This window comes from Coloeus monedula (genome assembly GCF_965178545.1).
Source record: "Coloeus monedula genome assembly, chromosome: 12".
NCBI classification, from domain to species: Eukaryota; Metazoa; Chordata; class Aves; order Passeriformes; family Corvidae; genus Coloeus; species Coloeus monedula.
In genome coordinates, this window is record NC_138792.1 from 12,150,764 (window position 1) to 12,169,483 (window position 18,720).

General features: G+C 45.1%; 1 protein-coding gene across 1 annotated transcript in view; it reads left to right on the top strand.

Moving 5' to 3' along the window:
• Positions 1 to 17,087: 17,087 nt before the first annotated feature.
• The window catches only part of NRK (Nik related kinase), a gene marked incomplete at its 5' end in the record, with an annotated part of 88,450 nt that continues 86,817 nt past the window's right edge, over positions 17,088 to 18,720 (top strand). Inside the window, one exon of the mRNA XM_082289604.1 lies at positions 17,088 to 17,144. Coding sequence (XP_082145730.1) covers positions 17,088 to 17,144 — 57 coding nt within the window. The remainder of the gene's footprint in view (positions 17,145 to 18,720) is intronic.

An 18,720-nucleotide genomic window follows, 5' to 3' on the forward strand; every position in this document is an offset into this window, starting at 1 on the left:
TCTGCTCCAAAACCCATTCAAGCGAACAGAAAGAGTTCCATCAAGTTCAGCAGACTTTGGATAAGGCCATAATACCTTATGCTTACTGGGTACAGAGGAATACAAGAGACAAAAGAAAGAGATAGAAGGCAAGAGACTAAGAAGCATTTGCTTATTTATTCTGTCTAAAATCAAGCTTATTTTTGTCCCTGTTTGGTATGCATGTGCTCCAGGATCATCCATCTTTGGGAAAGGAATTTTGTTTGTTCTTCGTTATAAACAAGATAAGAACTTGGGAATAAATAACAGATACTTTTACAGGAAAAAAATCTTTATTTTTAAGGGCTTCTGCTCTCAGTAGTTCCTTTGATTCAACAGGCTATCTCTGTTCATTGAAATGCATAAGCACATACTTAAATTCCTCTTAATTCAGTGAGAAATACTTTGCTGAGCAGGGGTCTGGAAGGGCAGTTCAGTGGCAGAAATCACAGCATTCAGCAGCCTTTAGAACTCAGCCCTTATGGAGAGCTCCAAGCAGCTTTCCCAATGTCTGTCTAAACAGAGGTGAGAAGAGCTGTCATAGGATGGTCATAGGATGACCTTCAATTGAAGCCTTCAATGCCCGTTAGCCTGGCAGTGACACCACCCTGGGAACTCCACCATGGATGGGAGAACAGTGGGGTTTTGCATTGTGTCCCAGTTGGGCAACTGAGAGCTCATCCCATGGGATGGCTTGGTTAGAAATTCTGTCTGCAGGAGACCACAGCTATGCAGCATTTTATGCATCCTCTCTTGAGCACCCTTGGAGGTTCCTGCTGGGGCTGCAGAGTTTCTGGGACTCTAAGAAAAAAGTGGAGAATATGAAGAAGGGAGAGGAAGAAGAGAGCAGTCAGAGCCCAAGGGTTTTTCCAGGCAGAAACACTGAGTAACTGAAGGGGAATGACATCTCTTGTATGAATGCATCATACTTGTCCACTCTTCAATGGATGCTGTGTGAAGTTCCCCAGAAAGATGTCATTTCTTGCCAGCCCACTTGCTTCAGATCCCTTGTCTTGATAATTTTAAAATTAAATTTTCAGGTTTTGGTTGGATGGGAATTTCTTGGTTTCATCCACAGGAAAAAGAAAAAGAAAAAATCTGCTTCTTTATGTGTGGGAAAATTCCCCACAAAGTAAAACCTCAGGCTTTCTGCAGTTCCACAGGTTTTCAACTTGCATGCAATGCCCAAAGTGTTTCTTTGCCCAGGCCCAAAGGAAAACGGGTACGTGAACAGTACAATAATATTGATTTAATATAATCGATATTGTTCTATTTGTTTATAAAATAATGAAAAATAGAGAAATGTACCTTCTGCTATAGTGTTGCAAATATTTAAGGTTTTGAAATTTCATAAATAACATTGATTGAAACAGTTCCAATTTAGCAGTAGTTAGCCCAGCAAATGTTAAAAATATGGCATTTTTGAATATTTTGTTATAGGAAGCAAGCAGAATTTGAAAATTGAAAGTAATGGCATTATACATTCTTGCAAACACAAATAACAGTGTTCTGAAACATATTTTGCTTCCCTAAAGAAAGGACCTACAGTGTTTGTGGTGCTGAGGGAAGGACAGCTTTGCAATGCTTACCCCAAGAAGCCATTTGATCATTTCAGTGCCACTGGAGAAATTCAGAGGTTAATAAGGCTGCTCCAAAGAGGTATAAAACAATGTCTAAAAAAAGGAAACATAAAATAAAAGTTACCAAGCTTTGCCAGGATATTTGTCATATAAATGTAAAATATCAGCACTGCCAATAGAAGCAGAACATGACCTGTCAGCATTTTCTCTTCTTTGCAATATTATTGTACAGCTACAGACTAAACAGTAAAGCAAATAATAATAATAAAAATACAGTTTGTCGAGCTGAGCCAGATTCTCATGGTAGGTATTCTATAAACTCCTCTAATTCATTTTTATAGAGTGTAATTGGTTTTACAAGGTTTTAAGGGCTTTTTTGTCTTCAGGACAAACACAAAGAATGATGTATTTTATATTAGATGAGTTTTACAATTTCTAAGACTGTAAAGTAGTTCCTTCATACACAGCAGCGGGTGGTAAATGTTTTCCTGGCTGTGAGTATCCACTGTGGATATTTGAAGTGGTTTGCTGGAGTGGGAGCACCAACAGCTACTGCTGGACCTGTCAGAGCTGGTGGCACAACAGGGCTAAATTTGAGGGCAGTGAGATATCCACCATGCTCAGCATGGCAAAGTGGGCTCAGTATTTGCCTGGAAAATAGAGAACCAGTTCAGACTGTGCTCAGACTGGATAGAGGGATTTGCAAATCTCTGGTGTCCTCTTTTAATGGAGAAATAGAGTCAAGCCAAGGCAGGAATGAAAATTGTCAAAGGAAGAATATACACCTAATTTCTTTCTAAATCAAACTTATTTTGGATTCAGAGCATGCCTTGGGATTTATGATGTGGAGGAAAGAATTACTGATTCTTATGCAGAGAGCAAAAGGGGTTTTGCTTTTGCTACCCAGATGTATTTCCATGAGAAATCCAGACCCTAATGTGGCCTAGACTTAATGTAAATTAGCCTCTTATGAGGTGACTCAAGAAGAGAGGATCTATTGAGAAGTGAAGAAGCTTTCAAAGCACACTTTACTTTAATCAGCTCATGTGTGAGGCTGAAAGGTAACTTCTGTCAGCATCTTAAAGGGAGCATTTAATATTTAGTCCCCAAATACTATTAGAGACTCCATGTTCTGTATAGGCTGCACACAGAGAATTAACATATCTTCCACAGATTATTACAACCTTTAAAACCCTTAACAACTCTTTGATTAAAGGATATCAAAGGCTTTGTGATCATGAAATAATCAATCTAACATCTAACTCCTCTGAGGAAATATTTTCATCCACCCTCTAGCAAATGAAAAATAGGGTTTAGAACCATTTTACTCAAGATCCTACCAAAAACCAAAGGCAGAGTTTGGGCTGTGCCCACAGTATCCCGCTCTGGAGCTCTGGCCAGTAGATAATATTCCCTGGACTGGACTGGTAACTCCAGGGCAAATTGCCTCATCCTGGCTCTGTGGGCACATCATCTTGAACAACAGAAAAAGTTTGTTCCAGGCTGTGTGAACAACCTCTTGGTGTGCCCCAAGGGGGTCACAGTGGGGCTGTTTTGGGGGTACAGCAGAGCTCTCCCAGAGAGAATCGCGATACTTCTGTGTGGGATCAGCAACTCATTGCAGAGAGGGGAAAAGACAGAAGCTGATCACAGGCACTGAAGTGACTTTGGAAGGACGCAGGCTGACAGGATGACAGGAATTCTGTGCGCTGTAGCAAATTACTGGCAAAAGAAGACAGCAGGGGAAAACACTGAACTGACACATAATTTGTACCTAACAACCAGCCTGAACCCATATTAGAGCTCTGGCTCTTATGCTGCCAAACTCAGGGAAAATCTGAACAAAGTTCAAGCTTCATTGCTTTCACCGATCAATGTAATGAACAGAAGAAGCATCTGTGATGTAACACTGACAATCTGCAAGGAAGGCTTCAACCCAGGGCCAGAAGTTTTCAGTTACCCTCTGCACAAACTGCCCAGACCAATGCAGGTGTAGGTACAGGTTAGTGCACAGATAATTCAAAGCAGCCCCTTTATTGTGGAACAAAAATGAGCAGCCTGAGACAACAAAACAAAGGAGGATGTTCATGAACTTTCTCAACCTGTCTTGTCCTTGGCAGACTCCCCAGTTGTGAAATACAGGCACGAGTGCTCTGTGAGAAGACTGACATGGCAGAAGCAGCCCGGCTGGGTGAGTGTATCCAAGAGATGCTAGAGAGCAGAAATTTAGGGCAGAGAGGGGCAGGAGCTGAGGGGAAGGAGCCCACCACCACTGTCCAACAGACCTGCCCATGCTGGCAGCTGGTGGGGATGTGTAGGGCATGGGCTCTGTTTGGACACAATGGCAGCAGCATCTTGTGATCATTGCAGCCTACTCTAAAACCCATAAAAAGGTTTCTAAAGCTATTTATACCAAATTTCTGAGCTCCTCAGGGTCCAAAGAGAGGTAAATCCTATCCAAACAGCTCTGCCCTCAGGAAACAGGCTAAGAAGGGAATAATATAGGAAACAATAACAATAGTCATTAATTTGGCAATTTGTTTTAAATCCCTTTCTTAAACCATTCACTGTATCTTAAAAACTCATCATCTTACTTGTTTTTAATGTATTGAAGTCTAGGGAGAGGGTCTGGAAATAGCATTGCACAGAGCAGGAAGTGTTTAATATGCCATATAAAGCTGGTCACAGTCATGCAGAGTAAGTGGGACATGAGACACTAGGTCTTGGATACCACTGGCAAGGTCTGGGTACCACTTGTGATGTCTGGGTGCTGCTGCCCATGGGAGCAAGACAGGATAAACAGGCCCTGCAGGGCAGCAGTGCAGGTCTCCCACACAGCACCACAAGCACTGGGATGTGACAGAGAGCTGGGGCAGCAGAGCCCAATGGGCAGAGAATCCCAGTGGCATGTGGCCAGCTGAGCATCATAGCTCACATCCACAGTCAGCAAAATAGAGGCAGCCCATGACAAGGGCTTCTCTTGCAAAATACAGCAATGTAACCTTTGAGCTTCTAATCATTTTTCCTTTCTGGCAGCCAAACAAATGTTACGAAAGAGTAATTCTCAGCATCCATTGTACCCTGAGGGTTAAACATGTAAGAAGAGATCCAGATAGAGAACTGGCAGCCTCTGCTTCTCCTTTACTGTGTGGAAGCTCTTCTGAGACTTGAGGGATCATGGGAGTTGTCTTTCTTCTTTTTTTTTTTTTTCCTTTTTTTTTCTTTTTCTTTTTTTTTTGTTTTTTTTTTTTTTAAGAAATAAGGTCATGGAAATTGTCAGAGGAGCATATGGAGCAATTATAGCAAAAGCACAGAAGTCTCTTAGAGAAACTTCCTGATTTTAAAAGCCTGATTCTTGTTATTTCACAGTAAGACTGTAATTCTCTCCAAGAGAGCCAGGGAAAGTGCAGTGGTTTGTGCAGGGTGGTGACAGAAGTTGAGGTGGGAGTGCAAAAGGGTACAGTGTGTGAGGGGTGGCACAGGGATGCCCGTTTGGGGCCAGCATCCAGGACAAAGGGCTTCAGGAGCTGTCACTGTCCCTTCCACAAAAGAAGATGCAACTGCATTCCAATAAACCTCTTGAGAGAGTCTGATTTCTAATACTCACTCCCCCTAAGCCAGCAAAAAGCCATAGGAATAGCACTGGAGGTAAAGCTACAATGTGAGAGTGGCTGAAGTATCACCAGATAACCTAGCCACGGCCAGTTTAACTTGCAGCAAGTTTTTACCTTCTTTAATAGTACTTAAAAACTCTGGTGTGGAAGCAGTGTTTTCACAAAGTAGATGAAGCAGAACAACCTCACATAATCATCAGCCTCAGTGTGTCTGCATGGCTTTGCCTGGCACCACTGGGAATGAGACTTTCCCCTGGGCTGACCTCCCCTGCCCTAGCCCACTGTGCTTTTTACCAGGTTTACCATGTGCTGGGGTAGCCCTGCTGATCCCCTCAACCACCCTGCACTGACATTGTTTCCCTGATAAAACACTGTCAAGTTTAACTAGTAATTTGCACTGAGCTACATGAGCAATTCCCTGGCTCTGGGAAGGGAAAAGTTCCTCATGGGCAACTTGAAATACAGCATTTAGGCAGTGAGGCTGACTACAACATTTAGAAATTACGTTTTATGGTACTTGGTTGACTGAAAAGCTTACCAGGTAACATCAAGAAACCAATCTTTAATGATCAGCCCCTGGCCTCAGCCTGGGTGTGTTCCTAATGGAATGAAATTAGTTCTGTGTACATGTGAGCAGTGAGACAGCAACAATAAGTTTTGTTAGCACTGAGCAGTTCTTTAACTTTGCTGTCTTCCCTACAGGCTATGGAGGAAGTGACTAACTCCTGAGCAGGCAGCCATGGACCTGGTGAGACATTTCAGGTATGTGTTGGAAGGTAAAAAATGTGCTAGTGCCTGCTAGTCAAGCACTAGTCAGCTCTACATCTAAGAAAGACTTCCCCAAAGAAATCATAGACTGCTAATTTGGAGGGAGGAAACAGTACAGATTTTTTCCACTAAGATGATAAAATAAAGGTCTCCAGCTGAGATACCCATTTGGGGAGATGAATGATAATTTGCCAGAACAGGGGACAGCTGAAATTAATAATGATATTCTGCTGTAATTTATACTGCTCAAAAGCCAGAGTCAAATCAGTCACTAGGGATCTGTACCTGATTTCTCTGAATGAGAATTTGTTCCATTAATCTGGATGGCTTAAAAGGAAGACTGTAATAACTGAGCATTGGGCTTCAGTTGGTCCAATGGTCTCTTACCGAGGACAAAAGAAGACCTGTGAGTGACAGGGTCTGTGTTTTTGTAACTAGATTAGTTAATGTGATGTGGCTTGGCAGAACTTGTGATTCCCTCTAACATGGAAGTTACCAGAAGTATTTTCAATTTGCCAGCTGCAGTACAAAACCACAATCACCCCCCCCTTCCCCAGCTTTACATGGGTAGGACATCAAGTACTGCACCAAATTTTAAGAAGTGAGCTTCCCACTCAAACCAACCAAATCTTCCCAGCGTCAGCTGTGTTGTGAAAGACCACAAAAGTCACAGAGGCCAGAATTGTCCCTCCTGACCTTAAGGGCAACCAGGTCTCAGTTACCTTTCTCTTAGCTTGTGCCTCTGCAAAGAGGCTCAGCACATCTGACTGCAGAGTCACCCCAGAGCTGGCCCCCGTAAGCCCTCCCTGCCAACCCCAGGTTCCTATCTGAGAGCTGGGAAGGCAAAACTGCAGAAAATGCTCTCAAAAGGTTAAAAATAAAAATGCAATAGAAATGCTGGCCAAAGAGGGATCAGCCCTGGAAGCTTTCTTATTCTCAGTTTGAGCTTGGACATGTGGAAAAAATAATAGTCATGAAAGGACTCACAGGCTCTCCCAGTATAGATGAACAATAACCAATAAAAAAGGAAAAGAGAGAAAAAAATTGATAAATTTTTATTATCCTCTGAGCAGTTGTAACATGGAAATTAGGATGGGATAACAGGCAATTTAATGCCAGCATATGCATTGGAAAATTTGAGGTGGCCATAAAGGGGATTAAATATGACTGGAGAAACAGCCAGCATTGGTATGGGAGAATAATCAAAATAGGCGAAAAGGAGAAAGGGAATGAGCATAAACACTACCAACCTTTGCTACACTGTTCTCAGAAATGTCAAGGGAAAACCCAAACCCATACAGCCACACAGAAGTGAAGCAAATTGTTATCAGCCTGAGCAGGAGGACATGCCTGGACAAGAAACAAAACAATCGATCTCTGTGGGGTGACCTGAATCCAGCAAAAAGAACAAAAGGGTTCAAGTATTGCAGAGTTAAACTGAAAGTTTTCTGGTTGGTTTTTTTTTTTCTGTAGGTTTTAAAATTTTTTTTTTTATTGATCAGAGAAAAAAACACCTAGGAAAAAGAATGGAAGTGGTACTGCTGCTTCAAAGCAAGAGATGGTACAAAGCATGTGGCTCAGAGGAGGTGTGTGAGCACCTGCAGTGTGTGCATGTCTGTTCACAGCCAGCCTGAGGATTCTGGTTTGAGAGAACAGATTAAAGAAGAGAAGGTGCTGAGCACATGGGTGTTAATCCACACCCAGCCAGGCTGGGGGGACAACCCCCACTGTGTCCCAAATGGCTCAGCATAATCAGGGCCAGGGCCAAGGGGAGCAGTGCTGGGCTGGCTAAAACCACCCAAAAACCACTGATTCACAGCCGAGGTGCCCTGAAACTGGGGTGGGTTGGAAGCTCCTGGGGGGGAAGCGTGAGGGACCATGGTGGAGGGCATCACTCTTGTTTGCTGCAGCAGAGCAGTGTGTTGCAAATTCCAAGTGACAGCTGCAGGTTGCCAAGTTGCACAAAGGCACTGATGAGTTGGGTTCAGGTAATGAATGACACAAAGTGCTTTACTGGGACAGGGCTCATCTTGGAAAGCCCATTCCAGCACCCCCACATCTGCTTCAGGGTCCAAGGGCTGAACCTCAGTGTCACATCCTTTTTGGGTGAACTTGATGGAGAGGGCACTACCTGGGTGCTGAGCAGAGCTTTCTGGGATGATTTGTCACTGGTTTAGAAGAAGCAGAGATGGTGACCTTGAGCAGCTCCAGAGCTATAGGTCTGCCCTTCACATAACACTCATGTAAATGCTCCTTTCCAGGGACAAGCACAACTCACCTCAAGTATGTGATAAAACTGTATATTTATTGCTATAAAATGACAGCAAGTTCACTGACAAAAGCAGACTGGGCAGCTGGTGGGGATTTTTAATTACGTAGAAGATCAGTGGTCACTGAATGTTAATCTACAACTGTTTACAGAATCACATTGTTACTGCAGCATGTTGGTTTTCCTTTGAAGGAGTTAAAACTGTATTCTGACAACATAATGACATATGGTTATTAACTGACTTTAAAAGAGCATTTAGGAGATATACAGTGATTTTTTAAATGTATATATAATGTAAATCTATATACTTTATATATAAATATATCTAGCTATGCAGGATATGTTCTACAAGAAACAACGGGGCTGGTGATAGCTTCTCATAGAATTTTATATTGTGTTTTTCTGGTTTTCGAGATGTTGCTGATTTGTCCATTTAAAAACAAACAGAAAGAACAGTACTTCAGAGACTTGGTTCTAAGCTTTCATATTTAAATATCAAATGACTGTATTACTGTTCTCCTACTTGTAGAGTTAACTAATCCAAAGGAAAAAGACAGGAAGGAGAGATAAGGCACTGGGATGGGACCCAAGGGGATGACACCAGTTATGTCTGCCTACACTTCCACAGTGGATGTGTAAATGAGGATAATAACTGGTTTACTCCCACTCTCAGTGAGGAAAGTTTATGAGCGCACGGGCCATCCATTACTTTATAACCTAGAGCTGGGACTTCTGGAAAGCAAATGATAAAGGTGGAGTTGGCCTTTTCCAAACCGGCAAGAATTTGCTCTCAGGATCTAGGCCACAGAGTGCAGCATTCTGACTCTGGTCTGCAGAGGATTCTAGACTTGCTGACTCCACCTGGGATTGCTTGGCCTGTGACCTCATAAGATGCTCAGGTCGTGGCTAGGTGAAATCAGCTTTCAGCCTGTAAAGCCATGTAAGCATGCAAACTGCTTAGGGAAGGTAGGAGAGCTCAAGGACTTAAAGATGTTTAATTGGCGTATGGAGCTAAACCCCTTAAAGAACTTAAGCTGCTGTGAAAACGGAAACTGGTTTAAATCCCCAAATCTCCTTGCTGGAAGGCGAAACCCAAGTGTGCTGCAGGGTGGCAGTTCAGGCCTGGCTGTCACTTTGCTCCTGCACAGCAGCCATCAGCCCTCCAGAGGGAACAGGCACAGAAGCTGCTGTGGCCAGGTCATCTGGCTCCCTAGTAACTTTGGACTAGTGAAGCTGTCTGAGAGGCTGCTGAAAGCAGCTCTGATTTGGGGAGGTCTGAGCACTCTTTCACACGCTAGGAACCAGAAAGTGAGAGACTGAGAGACCCATGAGAAATGGAAACCAGGAGTTCTGTGAACATGTGATGCCTTTGTTTCTACTTTGTCGAGGCTTTTTTTTGAGGTGGTGTTTTGGTTTTTGGGTTTTTTTTTGGGGGGGGGGGCAGGGGGGAACTTATTGTTTTTATTGTTTGGTTTCTGCTTCAGCTACTGGCTTCATTATGTCTCGCGTGATTAAAATGCCACTATTTTCTCCTTAGGAGAAAATAAAAAGTCATTTCTTTTTAAAATAAGGTTAGAGCTTTAGCTATTCCAAATGGGCACATTAAACAATTTTGTCCTGAGAATTAATTTTTGTGCCCCCTCCTTTCACTGAATCCAAGTCTTCATTTCTGCTCTGTGCATTACTAGAAAGATGCTGGAGCAAAGCAGTGTTGGAGGGAAAGTCCCTTCCTTTGTCTTTCCTTGCTTATGCAGTTGATCACATCAGCCCTTGTCCTACAGTATTGCACTGAGGTGTTCCCACAGATTTGATATAGTTTGCGTCTCTGGGGCTCTGGGCATTGCCCAGGCAATGGGAGGCAGGTCTGTGCCACAGTCCTTCACCCCACTGTGTGCATGCTGGGCTTGCACATAACGTGGAACGAGCTGCTGTTCAGGTGAATATTGTTTCAATGGGTTTATTTAGCATTTGTTTCCAAGTTATCAATAAAAACAGTGAATACACCCAGTCTCAGACCTGTGCAAACACGTTTCTTTCCCACAAAACTTCCATGACTATATATCAGTGAATGACTGGCAGATGTACAGAGCCTTCTCATTCTTCCCAAACCACTAAACAACTTGTCAGATTTAATTTTTAACATGTTTACAGTCTCAGCTGACAGCTGCACTGTGCAGCAGCAACATCAAGGCAAGTGCACCTACTCAATGCTCTGCCCAAAATGCTGTGAAGTGCCGTGAGAAGCTGACAGACCCCCACAAGAGCTGTGCTGCCTCTTTCCAGGCTGAGCATGGTGTTACAGGCACGAGTGAAAGTTGGCTGGAAGTTATATGGAGGTTATTAATATACAAAGACAATGTTTAGATAGGACTGGCACAGATCTACAGGAAAAGACACAGACTTATTCATCAGTTAATGTTGGAAGAGGACACTGTTGCTCAATGCCTAAATGAGCTTCCCTTTGCTTTCCCCATCCAGAAGACACACACAAATTAGGCAGCCTCCCAAACACAGGATACATTTCCCTTGAGGAAAAGAGGAGGATTTAAAAGACTCAGGCACTGCACTGGGGCACCCAAGTGTGTTCAAAATGGTCAGAGTTGGCAAAATACTGAGATGAAAAGCAGCTTGGAACTAAAAGGAAGTTGGAACAAGAATAGAGGAGACTTCCCCAAAGATGTTTAATAGGTCACAGAGGGCAGGTTTTGTTCCAGAGGGCTGGATAGAGGTTCATAAATTACAGTTCCTCTTTTTCCTTTTTTTTTCTCCTCTAAGAAAAGGAGAAGCAGAGGGCCTGGGAAATGCAGATGTGTAAGAGGGACTTGAGCAATGAGTTGGGCTTTTTTGTAGCTAAGGCAAGGTTAAAATTGTGTAATTTTGTGAGGCACAGGTTAGGCTTGCAAGAGGACTGAAAAATCTGTTTAATTTACTGAGAATGTGCCCAGATTGACACATGACAATGAGAAGGTTAAAAAGATAAGATAAAGTTAATTTTTCAAAAATATGTTTTTGAGTAAGAAAGGTGTCCCCACATTTAAAGTTGTTGATCTTTGTTTCTTTCCTTTGGGAAAGAAGGGAACAGAAACCAAACCAACACCCTGCCCCCAAAACCCCGTGCCCAAGACTTTAATCTGACAATTCCTCCCAACTAAGGGTGATTCAGATACCAGTTCCTTTTTAGCTAACCACCAAACTTCAGTGGTTTGGATAAAAGGGAACCATGGTCTGAGTCATCCAGAGTTAGTATTTGGTTGGCAAAGCCATGCCTGCAGGATTTTCTAAAGTCAAAAAACCCCTGCTTGTCTGCCAGAAGAATTACCACAGCTTGTCTTGCTTTCAAAAAAAGACCACCTGCCATGTGATATTTTGACTGATAAATTGAATGTGGTAACAATTAAACTGTGCATTGTCAGTTTTCTTTGTGGTTTTTTTTTTTGTTGTTGTTGTTTTTGGTTTTGTTTTGTTTTTTTTTTACTGAGAGATCTGCCCGTAAAGAGACAGCAGCTATTTTTTTCCATAATTGCATCTGTTTCAGAGAGCAGACAGATGTTGGACTGAAATTCATTACGGTATTCATAAACCCCACTGGGATCTGATGACCTAGTAACATATAGCTACTGTTCCTTGCAAAGTGTTTCAAAGTGTTCTTACTTTGAATGAAGAAATAAATTTGCAGAAGATGGGAAGGAAGGGAAAAACTTTGGCAAGGCAGATGGCTGCATAACAGCAAGATACAATAATTACACAAAATGTGGGAGTTCCATTTATTTCAATTAATTATCTTTCTCTTTATTTTGCAAAATTGCCAGACAGCCTTTGTGCACTGGTATCATTGTAGGAGGCAGATACTGACTTGGTATTCTGATATGAGGCAGAGTCACAGTAAAATAGTCAGTGACACATGAAAGAAAACAAAATCAGAGTAGGAAAAATTCTCATGGAGAGACAAAGTAATAGAAATAGCTTTCACACAGGGAAATAGTTACCTGTATAATTCATGTATTACTGCACATCACCATTGAGGATTCAACTGGTGCTTGAACAGAGTCCAAAGACAGGAGTGCAAAATACCATCGTTATAGAGGATACGACTCCTCTCCCTGGAAGTGTTGGTGTGGCTGTTTTCAGGCAGAGCAGGGCTGTGTGCTGGGCTGATGGGAAACTGGAAACTTCCAATGGCAGCATTTGTTTCCTTGAGAAACTCTGAAGGGCTGAGCTGAAACAATGCTGTGAAGTCCTGGGTCAGGCAGCCATGGAGGGTTATCGGTGCTGTGAGGAGGGCTCCTCATGCTCCCTGTGCTGTGTGTGGGGACAGCCTGGCACAGGCTCACTTGTCTGGGTACCACTGGAAAGAAAATAAATTCCTGCAAAAGTCCCAGTCAGTGGTATTTGGAGTAACGCACATTTTGTAGGAGACCTATATTTTAAGCTTTACCCTTGGGAAATGAGGTGGACATCCTGGCTGGGATTACAGTAGTCAGAGGCACTTTTTCCAACTTGCCTGTCCACTCAGGAATCCTTTGGGAAGGAAGCTGTTTGGTCTCATTTTGGATATCCTGTGAAACTCAACTAACATTGTTGCCAGGAACTGAAAAAAGTTATTTAATTTTTAAAGAGCTGAAAACTACTGTATGTGCTACTGAGTACTGTACGGGAAATTATTGTTTTGGTTTGTTTGTCTGGATTTCTGGTATTTCCAGTTTACTCAGGGTAGCAACCCTGTCTCTTGATCCTAATGTAGCAATCTTTGCAAAGCAGAAGTCTGAAGACAGATTCAGGTTTAAATATGACTTTCTGGCCCAGCCTTCATGTGTTTGGAATGGTGGGAATTTTCTTTAGTTCAAGTAGGAGAAAGCATGAGAAATATTCAGAGCACAATCCGACAATGCATTGAAAACAACGACATTTTACTGTGATTTCCAAGCACTGTAGGAATGGGTCCCAGGAATGCTGAAGATATGAAGTGGATTGGGTTGGTACTTAATTTTTTTAGTATCTTTTAACTGAATTGGAATGTAACTGGATGTCCATGGCCTGAAACTTAAATCTTCCCTTCGCAGTCCAAAAAATTTTTGCAGCAGCTGCACTAAGTTATCCTGGTATTTTCCAAGGTGTGACCTAGTAAAAGTATTCTCTGCTTTTCTGTGGTCATGAAATAGTACTCCTGGCATTGTGTGACTGCTACCAAGCTAGCATCCAGACATATCCAGGCTGTATACAAGCCTATAAAGACTTCTAATGTGTAATCTTAGTCAGCCAAGGGTTGTGCCCTAAAGAAACACTAAGGAGATATCTAGAATCTCTAGTTCGTATAAAATCCAAAAGTGATGAAGAATTTTGTACAGTATATTTATTCTGGGAGAAAGGTGCTGATGTTGGAGCGTCAGGCATGGGCATAATGTAGATTCTTTACAGAAGGTAAGAAAACTTCGAGCAAAATAAATCTCTCAGGGAGTGTTTCAGTGCCAAGGAAAGCTGGTGTTCATAGATCCTGTTGAACGCTGGAGCACATACTGGGGAGCTGCTGCAGAGAGGAGTCCTGGGAAAGGCCGGCACACTGGGATGGCTCTCCACCATGAAGTTGGGAGCAGGGGAACCCTGCTTGAAGAGGGGTTTGTCTCCTACCTGTATGGCTGGGAGCCTAACTTAAGCTTTAGGGTTTCTGAGCTTCAGGTTGGATTTGTATCCTGAAAATGCTGGGAAACATATGCAGAGGGTTGGCTTTGGAGTCACAGATATGGCATGAGCTGCTGAGTCTTGCTGTTCCCACAGCCATGGGAGTGGCAGGGATGTCCGTTCCCTGAACATCATCTGGGTGATTATTTCAATAAGATGATCGTGTGTGTTGGAGTTTTTATGAATGATAATTTTTCTGAATTTACAGTTCAGAGAACTGAAAAATGCTAAAAAAGAGTCAGTTTGTCCTTTTCAGGCTAAATCCCCATTTTAAGGAGCTGTTTATTTCCTGTAGACCAGAAATCCTGTTCTCTTATGAGTTATCTTCTTGTTTATTTCTCTGCCAGCTTCACACCTGTAGCTGAGACCCCGTGTAAACAAGCTAGAGGAAACAAGCTAGCATGTCATTTTGAGCCTCAGATTTAAACAATCTCTTCCTTTACTGGGTGTCACATCTGGCAGGGGCAATTACTCTTGGTAGGATTATTATGGACCCAAATCTCTGTTAGGATGATGACAGAAGAGCTCAGAATTAGCCCAGTACTTCGGGGGTACAGTGGCATTTCCTTTGCTGAAACAAAGGAAGTTCTTTCCCCTTCATTCTTGCACTTCCCTTTTAATGCGAAACATCCTTTGCATGCACATAGACATTTGAAAGGTTTTTATGTTCAGGTCTGTGGTTGCTGAATTTGGCTTCAGAGTTTTGACTATGGGTGCTGGAGAGGAAAGCTATACTGATAGCATTTAATTGTCTCTTGTGTTTGTTATGCTTTGGTTGTTTGGTATTTTTAACATTGAATTTATTTTAAAGGGAACCTGTTCAATTTTTATTATTGGTAAGGTGAATGTGGGGTTATTAACAATTGCACTAATGCATTGAATTCCCGATTCCTGGGAGTTACTCTGCCACACAGCTTCATGCAGAAGAGCAAGGTGGAGAGCCTGCTCACAGGTCAGCGATAGCACAAGCACCCTGTTTGCTTTGGGAAGGATTTGCCAGGAGCAGGGCATGAGGCTATGGGGGACACCTGGAACACATTTCTGTGTCTGTAGAACCAGTCAGTAAGCTGGTGAAGAACTCAGGCCATGTAAATCTGGTTCTACTATGTAAAGTAGCCTGTCCTGGTGGCATTTGTAGCCTCAACAGATCTGCTCTAATATCGGTGACAAAACCAACTGTTGCTTCTGTTAGACCTGCAAGGCCTTTATGGGGAAATGATTCTCTGCCTTCCTCAGCAGCAAGGGAAAAATTGCTCAGAGCCCTGCCTGCAGTGGTGTGAGTGGGACTGGAGCATCCACAGAAATTCCCAGCAGGGTGAAGGGGGAAGGCAATGAAATGTGGTGATAAAAACACATAGCAGGGCTAGTAAGACCTGCCTACAAAAATACTCCAAGCCATGTTATACTTCTAAACACAGATTTTCATCTCATTTTTGGGTAGAGCTTTCTGTCAAGTAGAAATTAATCCTCAAGTTGGAGCACTCATCAGAGGTGAGCAAGGCAGGCAGGATTAATTTTGGCAAAGGATCTAAGAAATGGAGCAGGAAAGAGGGTGTTTGGTAGACAACAATCTGGAGTTTCACACCAGTTCTCACCAGGGAGGCAGGAAGGAAGTGGAAAGTGGCAGGAGACAAAGGACAGCTTGAAGGTTAGAGAGAAGAGATAAATAGGGATTGTGAGAAATACCACAAGCAAAAAGGCTAATGATGTATTTCTGTAAGGCAGGAAGGCTTGAATGGGGAGCAAAGCCCTGGCTTAGCTTTGACAAAGGTGACATGAGGGCCAGAATTTTCTAAATGCTGCCCAGGGGAGAGCAGAGGGCTGGGCTGCTGCTGTGTGCGGATTTCTGCTGTATTGCACATTGCTGCATTACATGTTTAGTTCTTCAACAAACTTACACTTTAATGCAGTGATTGGCCTCAACTCTTTAGCAGTGCCTCCACATGCTAGCCTGCAGGTAGGCAGAGAGTACAAATGCAGGGTCACGTTAGCTATAATATACCTAGTGTGGGCTGTTGTACAATACTTTGAAGCTGAGTGATACATCAGCACTTCTTTCAAGGAAACTGCCAAATGCCTTTATTAAAACACTGCCCCTCGCTGCTGGCATTGCAGCCGTCCTGGTGTGCTAATAGGCACCAAAGAGACTTTAACCACTTTGTCTTGATTTTATGTCTGCAACTGTGAAAGCCCTGATTGAGAATTTCTGCCCCTTTGCTTGCGCTCTGCAGGGGGACAATGTCCTGAACATCCTTTGGGAATGTTTAAGGACTTCGTCTCAGAAATGTGCATTTCACTGATTTTTTGTCTCTAAATACGAGGCCCAGGAATACTCACAAGTCCTTCCAGGCTGCTACACTGCGGTTGTATGGTGTGTTCTTTCTGTGGTCCCAAATACCGGGGTAAGGAGGCTGTGAGGGGCAGCCGAGGTTGCGGCGCCGCGGTGGATTTGCCTGCGGCTCTCGGGGCCGGGCTGGCGGAGGGGCTGCTGGCAGCTCCACACCGCGGGGACCACCCGTGCTCTTGTTCCGCGTGGGGCCGCGGGACTGAGCCGACTTCGTGAGCATCGCTGTGAGCTCGGCGCTGGGAGCATTGCTGCCGTCACCCCCGTGGGCTCGTGTTCGCAGCAGCCGTCATCCAGGGGAAGGGGATGGGAGTGTCTCAGCGTGTGTGCATAAAATCCTCTTCTATGGACGCTGTCACGGCAGTGTTGAGGGGCTTCAGGGGTTTGGCTAGCGGCTGGTGCATTGCCCAATGCGCTGTGCCGGGAGCGCGGGGCTTGCCGCCCCGAGGGGTTGCCGCTATCTGCGCGGCCCGGCCCGGCACTTCCCGGCCTCGCGTGGGGCGGCGCGTGCGGGGAAACTCCTATATTCCGGAGGCGATCCCCCCCATTCCCGCCCCACGGGGAGCGCGCGTGGGGGCAGAGGGCGGCCGCCCCCGCCCCGCCGGTGGCAGGTGGCCCCGACCCCCGCCGGCGCCTCACGTCACTTCCTCGCAAACTTTTTCGCGAGCTGGTCTCTCCGCTAAAGTTGCAGGCGGCGGCCGCCCGTGCTGGGGAGGGCGTTGGAGCCGGCCGGGCATGCCCGGCTCCTTACACCCGCCAGGGCACGGCCGGGCCGGCGCGGGCCGCCCGCAGCACCGTTAGCTCGGGGCGGCGGAGCCATGGCCCGCGACTGCGCCGCCCGCAGCCTGGACGGCATCGACCTGGCGGCGCTGCGGGTAAGGACGGTCGGGGAGCTGCCCCGCGGCGGGGGCGGACCCCCTACCCAGGCTCGGGGCTGCTGACCCCGCTCCTCGCCTCCGCTGCGTGTGCGAGGCTTCACCGCGCGTTATCCGCTTGTCGGAGAGGGTTCCGCTCTGCCGCGCGTGGGGGAAGCGCCGACGCTGCGGGACGGCTGTGCGGGGACCGTGGGACATCCGTGGTGGTGGCGGGGACAGCGGGGCGATACTGCGCTTGCCCCCCATAGGCAGCGCAGATGCTCGAGGGGTGCGGGCTGCTTGGGGGAGCAGCCTCGGGGCTGCCCCGGGTCTCGTAGCCTCGGGGCTCTCCCGGTCTCGCAGCCCGCGGGCTCCAGAGGTCGCGCTCCCTTCGCTGGAGCGAGAGTCCCGCGGGAGCACTGCGCTGCCCGGCTGGGAGCGCTGCACCGCGGAGGCTCCTTCCCCTGCCAGGATGATAAATAATTTCTACCGACATCCCTAAAGGTGTTGTGAATGCTGTGAAGAGAAAACAAATGGGAAACTAGGATCTTCTGGAAGAAAATAGGTGCGTGGGGGTTTGGCTTTTGTGGCCTTTTTGTTGTTAATGAAGTTTGGGATTTCCCCCCCCCCCCCCCCGCCCCCAAGCTAAAAAAGTCAGTATTCATCTGGTTTGCTGTGAATTTTTATTGTTGTCCTCTTATGTTTTTAATGTAAGCCAAACTTTGGCCACATTAAAAGCTGTGCTGTCAGTGTTTCGCATCCACAAAGCGGTAACAGGGCTGTGTATGATATCCCCGAGTTCCACTTGTCCGTTTTTACTTAGGAGCTACCACCGAGCAACCCATCCAACCCAGACAGGTCTTTTGTGGAGCGCTCTCGACAGAAGAGAAGAGTTCAATTGTGGCAAAAAGCAGTCATCCCCAGACAGTGAAACCAAAGCAAGCCACTTTCTAAAAATATCAGGGAAAAAAGAAAGAGGGCTGGGAGAAGCCTTTGCAATATTCACATGGTGAGGAAGGTGTTCCAGACTGGAAACAGAATAATGAAAAGCAGCAGGGACAGGAAAGTTAGGAGGGATGGCAAAAAACTTCTGGCTAAGTAAGCAGAAGTTTAATCTGGCTCTGCTCAAGGGGTATAAGGCAAAATAACGGAAGTTCTTTTTTAGAGCTTTAGCAGATGAATCTCATCTCCTTAAATAAATAAAATAATGTGAGTTTGAAAAGGAGTCATTCTGCAAAGCAGACAGCAGGCTTTGTGACAGAACCATCTGATTCGCAGCCTCCAAAGGCTGAGAGTACTGCGAGTTTCAGCCTCAGCAGGGGAGGGATAAATGTCTCCTTTTGGAAGAAACCCATTTGAGCATGTTAGCAGCATTAGTTTGGGGTTTGTGCTAAGTAGGAAATGGGAGGCAGGTGAGGCTGAGCTGTGGAAATGATTTAAAGACAGGTGCCTTACCTTTGCTGTGTCTGAGGTGTTCCTGGGGCTAGTGGGAGCTGTCTGGTGCTGTGCTCCAGCCTCATACAATTGTGAGTGAGATCGCTTTCAAACTGCTTGAGATGGCCCCACGTGGGTGTTTGCCAGGGTTCTCGACTTTTGC